Source organism: Chrysochloris asiatica, unplaced genomic scaffold (assembly GCF_000296735.1).
Source record: "Chrysochloris asiatica unplaced genomic scaffold, ChrAsi1.0 scaffold00423, whole genome shotgun sequence".
Classification (NCBI taxonomy): domain Eukaryota; kingdom Metazoa; phylum Chordata; class Mammalia; order Afrosoricida; family Chrysochloridae; genus Chrysochloris; species Chrysochloris asiatica.
In genome coordinates this window covers 1,086,959-1,097,434 of record NW_006408941.1, presented here as the reverse complement: position 1 = coordinate 1,097,434, position 10,476 = coordinate 1,086,959, and the positions used below count along the sequence as shown (strand labels likewise).

At 47.0% G+C, this 10,476-nt stretch overlaps 2 protein-coding genes across 4 annotated transcripts in view; one reads left to right on the top strand and one right to left on the bottom strand.

The window, feature by feature from the left end:
- Positions 1-596: 596 nt before the first annotated feature.
- On the top strand, positions 597-2,156 carry TP53INP2 (tumor protein p53 inducible nuclear protein 2). Its single transcript, XM_006876877.1, has 3 exons — positions 597-720; positions 1,117-1,405; positions 1,904-2,156. Exons 1-3 carry the CDS (start codon positions 597-599, stop codon positions 2,154-2,156), a joined length of 666 nt encoding a protein of 221 aa, XP_006876939.1.
- A 4,202-nt stretch (positions 2,157-6,358) lies between these two features.
- Positions 6,359-10,476, bottom strand: part of NCOA6 (nuclear receptor coactivator 6) — a 108,030-nt gene continuing 103,912 nt past the window's right edge. For 2 of the 3 annotated variants that reach the window (XM_006876874.1, XM_006876876.1), the window contains one exon: positions 6,359-6,952. In XM_006876874.1, the coding sequence (XP_006876936.1) occupies positions 6,909-6,952 (44 nt within the window). In that variant the 3' untranslated portion in view covers positions 6,359-6,908. The remainder of the gene's footprint in view (positions 6,953-10,476) is intronic. The other variant, XM_006876875.1, reaches the window with a different exon arrangement.

The window sequence follows — 10,476 nt, the reverse complement described above, 5'->3', positions numbered from 1 at the left end:
TGGAGTCCTGGTGTAGAGTTGTAGGGTAAGCACAGGATTGTTAACTGCAAGGTTGGTGGTTCAAACCCACTAGCCACTCCTCCCAAACCCACCAGAAACCCCATACAGGATCCTATGAGTCGGAATTCATTCTATGACACTTAACCACGAGACACTATTCTGATGTGCTTGGCTCATTTAATTATTTTAAGAGCCCCGCGGAGGACACTATTATTACTAGTCATTTGGCATATGAGAAAACTCTTTACTACCTACCATGTGTGGCCTTCCCACACATCCCTGAGGTTCTCTCAGCGCTACTCTGAAGGATAGTTGTTAATGCCGTTGACTTGGTTCCCACTCAGTGACCCAGTATAGGGTTTCCAAGGAGCGGCTGAGTTTGAACCACCGACCTTGTGGTTCCAGCGCATTAATTGCACAGTGCCACACCGGGACTCCAGGACTCTGAAGGATAGGGGTGAATTACTGCGTTCTGTCCCAGGTCGATTAGGGGTTAACTCCAGTTTGTGGTGGTTCTGACTTCTCTCTTCTCTTCCCAGGTATCCGCACTGCCTTAGGGCGCCCCCTCGAGGCCGCTTAACTCCCCAACCCCCACCATGTTTCAGCGCCTCACCAGCCTCTTCTTCAGCGCCCCTCCGCCCCCAGAGGACCTCGACTGTCCCCGCGCCTTTGTCTCTGAGGAAGATGAAGTGGACGGCTGGCTTATCATTGACCTGCCGGGTGAGGCCTGAGTTGGGGGTCAGGACTCTTGACTCCTGGGCCTATAAAGTCATCGTAAGCACTGAGGGACCAGCAGAGGAAGGAAAAGCGCTAAGGATTGGGGAGCTCTCGCAAGCCAGGTTGAGGCAGTGACACCAGATGGGGGGCTTAACAGGGTACCCTCCCCAAGCAAACTTGGGTTATCTTTCCAGGGTACAGTGTTGGGGCCTACACCTCAGGTGCCCAAGGGCAGCAGGTGGTGACCCCGGACCTATGGGTGCCCGTGGGCGCGTGGGTGGGGCTGCGGGTCTGACTAACGATACCCTTTCTCTCCCCGCCCCCCTGTGTCCGTTGTGTGTGTGTGTCCCTCCCCGCTGTGCCCCTCATACGCATGGCTCCCCCTCCCGCGCCCCGTAGACAGCTACGTGGCTCCACCTAGCCCCAGAGCCGCCCCTGCTCCTGCGGGTCGCCCCCCGCCTGCGCCCTCCTTGATGGACGAGAGCTGGTTTGTTACCCCTCCCGCCTGTTTTACTGCAGAGGGGTCGGGACTCGGGCCTGCCCGCCTCCAGAGCAACCCCCTGGAGGACCTCCTCATCGAGCACCCCAGCATGTCCGTTTACGTCACTGGCAGTACCATAGTGCTGGAGCCTGCGCCCCCTTCCCCACACCCTGACGTTAACCAGCCTGATGACCATCTTAGCGACGGGTGAGTGGGCCAAGGGACGAGCCTAGAGAGGCGTGTCTTGTAAGCAAGGGGCGGGATCTGGAATGCAGCGCTAGGCCAGGAGCCCTGTGGGTACGGAAGGGATGGGGGGGGAGGGGAGGGGGCGTGTCTCCGTGGCAAAGGGCGGGACCTGTGAGGTGACTGGGCGAGGCTTTGAAATCCTGGGAGGCCTAAGTAAGTTAGTGGTCAGGCACAATATGTGGGACTCTGAAGAGGCTGGTTAAGAGACCAGGGCGGCCTTCGAAGATTGGGGGCCGAAGTTGGACCGAGACTTCCCGGGTCCAGCTTACCTGTCACAAAGGCTAGAACCAAGGAGGCTTCTCCTGGTGGACTGACTCAAAGAGGTATCTGCTCTCATCAGAAGGGCACTAGCGGGCGCCTAGGAGCAGAGGCAGCACTGGGCCAAGGCGAGGGAGTTGGGGACAGGGTGGGAGCTGCCAGCGTTGTCTGGCCTAACCGAGTCACACGCTGTCCTTTCAGGGAGCTGGTGCCCGCCCGCCGCGAGCCCCGGGCCCTCCACCACGCTGCAGCTCCCTTGCCAGCTCGGGCCGCGCTGTTGGAGAAGGCGGGCCAGGTGCGGCGGCTGCAGAGGGCCCGACAGCGGGCTGAGCGCCACACACTGAGCGCCAAGGTGGTGCAGCGACAGAACCGCGCCCGAGAGAGCCGACCGCGTCGGCCCAAGCACCAGGGCAGTTTTGTCTACCAGCCGTGCCAGCGGCAGTTCAACTACTGAGCGTCCACAGGCCGCTCCTCGAACCCCTCCCCGACCCCCATCCCAGATCAGGCCCTCCGCTGCAGCCATTGTACTGCTCGAGAGGTGGTCACCAGCTGGACACCACACCTTTGTCCACTTCTTGAGTGTGTGAAGTGGGGTGACAGCTTCGCTCACCCTCTCTCGATTTCTGTTTGACCCTCTAATCCATCTCTGAACCCTCTTTTGTGTCTTTCATCCTGTCTTTCTGGTCCCCATTTCCAACAGCTCATCCTTTATCCGCCCCACCCCCGCCTCCCAACACTCCACCCTTCCTTCTCTGATCCTCATCCCTGGCTCTAACTTTCCAGAAACTTCACTCTTGCCCTCTAGACCTTTCTCTCTGTCTCATCCCAATTACCCAGAGTCTCTTCCAATCCCCCACCTTCAACTTTACACTGCTCACCCTACCCCGTGTTTGACACTACACTCACTTGTTCCCTATTAGAAATTCCCTGCCATTGTAGCCTCTCCTAAATGGATGAGGGGTGCAATGGACCCTGATCCCAGCTCTTGACCAGGTACAATCTGTGGTGCCTGGGCTGCTGCCCTGGCTCTCCAATAAGGGCTCAGGCTCAGGATTCTTCCTTTAGATTTCCTCAATTTCCCTCTCCCCTGGGGGTTGGGCTACTTGGAGCTGCTTAAGCTTGAAAGGTAAAGTATGTGGAAGAGGACTGTGAGATGTGAATTAGTGGGGGGAGTCGAAGGAAGGAAGTAGCCTATTAGAAATGTAGACTGAAGGAAAGACAGGTTGAGAAGCTGTAGGGAGCAGGGTACCATGGGAGCTGGCACTGTGTTTGCTCAGAGAGACTAAGCCCAGCTCTCAGGCTATAGCTTGGAGTCTGCCCCAACTTCCCTTTCCTATAATCCCACCCCCCCAAATCTCTCCCTGAAATCCAGACAGTTCATCCCTCTGCAGAGTCCTGTGTCTGTAGGCTTAGTTAGTACCTTGCCACCCGACTTCCCAACATGTCACCCAGGAGTAGAGACTGGGCATGGCCCTGCCATCCTGGCCATCTGTTCACATGCCCAAGGTGCTAGAATTAGCTTAGTGGGGGATGCAAGCCAGACAGCTTCTAGGCAGGGAAAAGGGTAAAACTGCAGAGCAGTGATATAGGGAGGACAAGCTCGGGGGGGTGAAATGATTGCAACACAAGACAGCTCAGCCCTCTCCTTGCGCCTGGCCTTGAATTTCATAACCTGCCCAGTAGGCCTAACACTCCTGATAGGAAGCTAGGCGTTCCACTGTCCCAGTCCCCAAATAGTCCCCTAACCAGGTTCAGGGCCTTCAGGGGACCTTTCCTCATTTTCTCTCCAGGGCTCTTTTTCCTTTCTAGGCAGCTGGGGAGAAATGGGTGCCCTATGGTTTCCCTCCTCTTCTCCTTTAGTAAGTACCTGGAGAAGGGAACCTGAATTCCTGGTTGAAACAGGGGACAGGGACAGCCAGCTTTCACCTTCTCATGATGGGACTGAATTTTGGGCTCAGACACCAGCAAAAGCCTCTTGGGATGCCCTGAGTTGCTTCCCTTTCCCTCTTTCTAGCTGTCCTTTTCTAGTGTGTGCTCTCTCTTCCTTTAAACTTTGATTTCCTGTTACATACTAACATAGGTCTCTCCTCACCCTAATTCCAGATATTCAGACCCCATAGTCAAGCTGAGACTTGCAGAAAACCCTGCATTCCCATGAGGGCAAAGGCAGCTACCCTCCCTAACCCTGTAGTCCAGGCCTCATATAGGAGGTAGGGGTTTGGGACAAGGGATAGGGAGGAAGTAGCCCCATGGATGTTAGAATGGGGATAAAGAAAGTACTACTGGGGTCTCCTATCCTAGAGAGTAAGCCAAATTTACCCTAAAAGCAGACCACGGTCACTAACTATAACCCCTTAGGCCCCAGTGGTTAATAACCTTGCTACTTGGCTCCCAAGATTCAGTTGCTTTTATTCCAGCTATCCCTTGTTCACCTCACCCTTTTAAGTCTTCAGCACTTCTGAGAGCTGAAACTCACTTCAATACTTCCTGCCTACTCCTTCACTGCCCAGTGGGACCTAGGCTCAGTCCTGGATAGTATCCATAATCCTTCTGGTGTGGGAGTTTTAAGTTATAAGGCATTTGGCTCAAACTTCAAAAGCCCCTGCCCTCACTCATATTTCTAGAGGCCCCTGTAGTTCTAGAAGCCTCTATTACCTGGCTGGTTGCAAGGCGCATATTTTTTGTACTGCCCTTTAGATCCTGTAGCATTTGAGTGTGGCAATCTTTTAATTGTATATAGTTTTCTAAGAACCAACACTACTCAGTCTCCTGCTAGTCTGACTCCTGAAGCATCAGACCTTATCATACTGTATTGACTGTGTATGTGCCTTTCACCTTGAGCATGCTTCAGGATTTTTTTTTTTTAAACCACAGAACTTGAATACACGAGGGAACCAGAATTCAAAAGTCCTATGCAACCTTAGACAGGAGGGGTTAGAGAGTCTGTCTTGACTACTGTTTTCAGAGACGCTGGAGAAGTTTGTTGCAGTTTACTGAGTATTAACTAATGTCAATACTACCAGCACTTTGCCAAAAATGAGTATACTAGAGGGACCCCATTTCTAAAATGTGATTCCCAATTACATCAAAGGGCAATTTTCAGTTATTTTCTCCAATAAGTCTTGAGTGTTCCCCTCATTTGGTTGTCACTTTCCAGCTTTGCCCAGACTAGCCACAGAAAAGCGCCATGTGTATCTGAATGCAGTTTGGTGCTGGTTTGAAGTATGCCTGCTCTCCAGCTCCCTGCCTGGAGCCTTCTCATCAACTTGCTCTGATCCATGTTTTAGGTGCAACAAGAACCCTATCAGAGGTCTTGGATGCCTCCCAGATCTACATGGTTTTACATGAGGGGAATGAATGGAGACATACCACCACCCACTTCTAATACCTTCTCTCTTGCCCTGCCACTCAGTTCCAAATGGAACCAAGTTGAGTGCATCCTGGTTGGGTGTTTTGTGTTGAGGTTGGATGAAATGAGACTTTGGTTGATTATGTGTAATGTGTTGACAGACTCAAGGATACAACCACCTCGACCCGGTCATGTGGCATGCCTGTGTATGTATGTAACAGGATTCTGATTGTTAGATTGTAATGCTATTCCTCTATGGGAGAAAAAAAAATTAATATAAACAAATAAAAATCTATTTAAAGCACATTATGCTTTTTGCCTGAACTGAGCTCAACTATGGGAAGCACTTTGTAATCTTAAGCATGGTACTGGCATAGGGTATTATTATTAAGCTGGCTTTGATTCTGGTCTTGTTTGTCATATGAGAAAGGAAGAGGGTAGCTTGCTGGGAGCAGAGCCAGACAACGTGGGATCTGACTCATAGATAACTACTTTTAGAGGATCCTTATAATGCAAGACATAGATACTGAGGCAGTTGAAATAGACATGAGAATAAGAGCGTGACATAATTCTCAAGCTTATTCTCACATCTATTAAAACTCAATTGTTTTGGTCTTTGTCATTGGGTTATATCAAGGACAAGAAGTACTCGAGGGGAAGGGATGGAGTGTAAGTCTAGCCCTATGAGCTACAGCAGAACACTGAAGCCCATACCCAAACAAGGACAGGGCCCCAAGAAGCAGAATCTTCTTGATTACAGGCTTTGAAGGCTGTACAAATTGTGAGGTAAGAATTAAAGCAGGAAAGGGAAAAACCCAGGCATGTTGATAAGTCACCTTGAGGCCCGATAAAGGTGAGAAACAGGGCAGCCAAAGAAGTGCAATGAGTGACACCTTAAGTTTTTATAGTACAAACTGTTCCCTTTTATTTGGGAGCTGTCCCATCTAACCACAGAACTGGACTGAAAGTGGAAATATGACCTACACTGGGCTCAAGTCTTGATACTGGTATAAAGTCTTCTGGTCAGCCTGGGCTGATTTCTTGAGTAGAGGAAATGTAAACACAGTTGTTTGGGAGTAGTCCATCATGTGCATTGATAAGCAGATGTCCAAAGTAAAGAAAAAGCGTTTCTAGGCTGCTGACAGGTTTTTTTGTCCTTGAATAAGTTGAGTGAGCAAGTATATGCATTTTTCTTAGCTTACCAGGAGGACGTCTCTGGTTGGATGGGGTAAGTTGAGATTCTGATTAAAAAAAAGCCTGTGTCTGTTCATTTATGGTTCAAAGACAGAGCTTGCTCATTCAGTCACCCCCTACCAATAACATACCTTTATGTCTAGGACAATGACATTTATTTAACACATTCAGTATTTCACATTGTACAAACCCTTAGATTCTCTTTATTCACTGGTCCATTTCTACAACAAATACATCCAAAACACTATATAATAAAATTATTTACAACATTTCCAAATGAGAAGATTGCTTTTGTCCCCACTACTGCTATTCACAAACAATACTTCCACAGCATAATACATCATCAGAAAATCTAAAAATGCTCACCCTGTACTCTAGGCTGCTTAGGAAATGTAAAAACTAATAACATTTATAATGGCATTAGCTCCTGTCAATACATGGCAACATTTTAGAAATCTTGAACTTTACTTTGCAACACCAAAAGGGCTCAATAACCCACCTTTTCCCATTGCACTTTACGAAACAGGTTGCAGGGACTAGGAAAAGGGCCACATTATTAAAATGACTAACTGTACAGAAATGGATTTAGAAAAGTCACAGCTCAAAATTGCTCTTTGTAAAATTCACACACATTTACAAGTATCAAGTCACCATTCAGCTCGTTTACTTGGATTTTCTCCGCTTGGATTGCACCGCACTGGTTATGTCTGTTGGGGGGGGAGGGGAGGCAGAAGGAAGGACATAGTTAGTTGGATAATTCTTTATAACAGTACTTTCTAGGCAGTCTACAAAAACCAGGCCTGACCTAAAAGAAACCCTACTGAACTCTGAACTGGTCTAAAGGCTTCAAAGGGGCCTTCAGTGGGTATGTTGTTGTTAGTGCCATCGAGTCAGTTCTGACCCATAGCGACCCTGTATAGGGTTCCCAAGGAGCAACTGGTGAGCTTGAACCACCCTTGCAGTTCAAACAGCTTTGCAGTCTGGCACATTAGCCCACAGTGCCACACCAGGATGTAGTGGGCCAAAATCTTCAACTGATGATTTAGGAGGACTAGGGCACTGCCCAATGCTTTGCATTATATTGTCTCTCCCCACAAAATGTGTTGTAAATCCTAATCCTGACGTAATGCCATTTGGGAATATAGGTTTCTCTGTTAATGAGGCTATTTAAGTGTAGGGTGTGTTTAAACCAATCACCTTTGAGATATATAAGGAGCAGACTAGGCTCACAGAAGCAAACAGAAATGGGGGACGACAGATGCCAAGCCACAAGAAGATCACCAAGGATGAAGGCGTTCCTCGAGAGCCAACAGAGAGAAAAAACTTTCCCCTAGAGTCAGCTAGTCCTCTGAGTTTGGATCTCTAGCTTCCTGTGACACAGGAGCCCTGGTGATACAGTAGTTAAAGTGCTTGGCTGCTAACTGAAAGGCCGGTTCTAACCTACCAGCCATTCCACAGGAGAAAGATATGGCAGTCTGCTTTTATAAATGTTGTTGTTGTGAAGTGCTGTTGAGTTGGTTCTGACTCATAGCGACCTTGTATAGGGTTTTCGAGGAGCGGCTGGTAAATTTGAACCACTGACCTCACAGTTCAACCTCGAAGTCCAGCGCATTAATCTGCAGCGCCACACTAGGGCTCCTATGTAAATATCAAGGGAGCAGCTCTACCCTGGTTCTATAGAGTTGCTGTGAGGCAAACGAAATTTGATGGTGAGAGGTTTTTCGTAACTATGAGAAAATAAATGTTTGTTAAAGTCACTTTTATATTTCTGTTATAGCAGCATTAGGAGTCCTGGTTTGGCACTGCAGGATAAGCACTGAGTTACTAGCCACAAGGTCGGCAGTTCAGACCCACCAGTTGCTCCTTGGAAACCTTATGCAGGGTCACCATGAGTCAGAACTAACTTTATAGTACTTCACAAAAGATAACCTGCATACTTGTTAAGTGCCATTGAGCCAATTTTGACTCATAGTGACCTGGTATAGGGTTTCCAAGGAGCGGCTGTTGAGTTTGAACTGCTGAACTTGTAGTTATCAATCTATTGCTTACCCTATAGTATAGTGTCACATCAGGGCTCCCTGCATACTGCTGTTGTTGATAACTGCCACTGAGTCTTGTATAAAAACTTGTAGTGACCCTGTATAAAAACGTGTATAGGGTTTCCAAGAAACGGCTGGTGAGCTTGAACCACCAACCTTGTGGTTCAGTCTAACCTTGCGGTCCAGCGCTTTATTCTACAGTGCCACACCAGAATTCCTCTTGCATACTAGGGCCTGGCAACTGGGGAAATGTGGGCATGGGATAAAGGTGGCAAGAGTGAAAACAGCACAGAACTAGAAAAAGTGGTAGAGAGGGGAAAGCTGTTTTAGCTGGGCAAGGAACCCCACCATCTCCTTCACTAGTCCCTTCACTCAATGAACAGATAAAATGACAGTGCTTTCCGTGAGAAACCAGAGTGTGCCAAAATGCAAAACACCCTGTCTCTAAACACCATGAGTCTTGTTCAACAAGTGTCTATTATGGTCACTCTGGTCTATCAAGACTGTGGTTACATACAAGCATGTGAGCGATGGAAGTTGAGAGATTTATATGTAGAATCAGTGATATAAAGGGGAATTAATGTGTCTTAATAACTCTGGTAATACCAGCTTCTTATGTCAGTCAACTCAATCTTAAATCATGTTTCTCAAGAACTTTTCCATACAAAGTCCCTCTATGTTGTTGTTAGTGTCGTCGAGTCGGTTTCGACCCATAGCGACCCTGAACAGGATTTACGAGGCTGTAAATCTTTATGGGCGCAGAAAGCCTCCTCTTTCTCCCGCGGAGCAGCTGGTAGTTTCGAACTGCTGACCTTGCGATTCGCAGCCTGATTCGTAATCACTACGCTACCAGAGTCTCTCTATAGCACAGTATAATGAATAGCTTGAGGTTCACCAAATGTAAAAATATTTTTAAAACTTCATTGTTGTCATTGTTAAAGTGCTGTAAAGTCAGTTCCGACCCTTAGCAACCCTGTATAAAAACTTCATACTGAGTCAAAATCAGAAAAAAGACCAAGCTTACTGGTCTCATAGAGACTGGTAGAACCCCGGGACTATAGTCCTTAGTCACCCTTCAGGATTGGAACTGAATTTATCTCAACCCCACTGCCAGGACTCAATTTTCAGTCAAATAATAGACAGGTTTCTAAAGGGTACAAGAATACTCAGGAAAGTACCTTAATATGACTAGGCATTTGAGATCAAAAGGGGCAGTACCAGGAACAAATTTCAGAATAGTTAACAAATTAAAATGGAAACAACACAGAGGAAGTGGGATAAGTTATGTTACATTGAGGGTACTGCAATCAATGAAACAAAATCTGTATGAAATGTTGAATGTAAAACTGATGTAAACCTTCACCCAACTGACAATAAAAAGTTAAAAACAAAAAACTTCATACTGACCTTAAAAACTCACCATTTTTCATATTGTTCCATAATATTAGGTTTTAATACAACAATGCTTTAAAATTCACATCAAAGAGAAAAAAAAAATGTTTTCTAACAGTCACATGTAAAATTGATTGGATACATCAGTTTCTGGAAACTAGGCTGATCATTCTGATGCTGAGTTAGGCTCAGTGTCTAAGCAATTTTTCTTCTTTCTTGTATCATGGTATTTTGAGAATACAAAACTCTCAAAATAGGTGAATGCAGAAAAGCTAACTTTCACTGCTTTGTTAGCTATGTTGTTGTAAGATGCCATCAAGTCACTTTGGGCCCATTAACAACCATATGCACAACAGAATGAAACACAGCCTGGTCCTGCACCATCCTCACAATCACTGTTAAGGCTTCAACTCATCGCTGCTGCCACTGCGGCAATCCATCTCATTGGGGGTCTTCCTCTGTTTTGCTGACCCTCCACTTTAGCAAGCATTATGTCCTTCTCCAGGAATGGTCCCTCTTGATAATAAACCTGAAGTACGAGATGCCAAATCTGGCCATCCTGGCTTATAAGGAGCATTCTGGCTGGATTCAGATTTCTTCCATCACAGATTTGTTTGTTTTGTTGGCAGTTCATGGTTCTTTTTCTCTGTTCTTATAATTTTATTCTGTGCTTGACTCAATGTACATGGTTAATACTCCCATGTACATTATTCTGTAGTTGTTATGTGTTCTTGCTGGTTCTCAGTCCACAGAACTTCCTTTAGGATGTTTTTCATAGCAGGGTTGACTTTGGCAAAATC

What these genes read in the sequence shown, in the direction of transcription:
- TP53INP2 (XM_006876877.1), top strand. Translation starts at nt 597, where the DNA reads ATGTTTCAGCGCCTCACCAGCCTCTTCTTCAGCGCCCCTCCGCCCCCA. An exon ending in GCTTATCATTGACCTGCCGG is followed by an intron (nt 721 to 1,116) that starts GTGAGGCCTGAG and finishes CGCGCCCCGTAG; the next exon opens with ACAGCTACGTGGCTCCACCT. An exon ending in GATGACCATCTTAGCGACGG is followed by an intron (nt 1,406 to 1,903) that starts GTGAGTGGGCCA and finishes CTGTCCTTTCAG; the next exon opens with GGAGCTGGTGCCCGCCCGCC.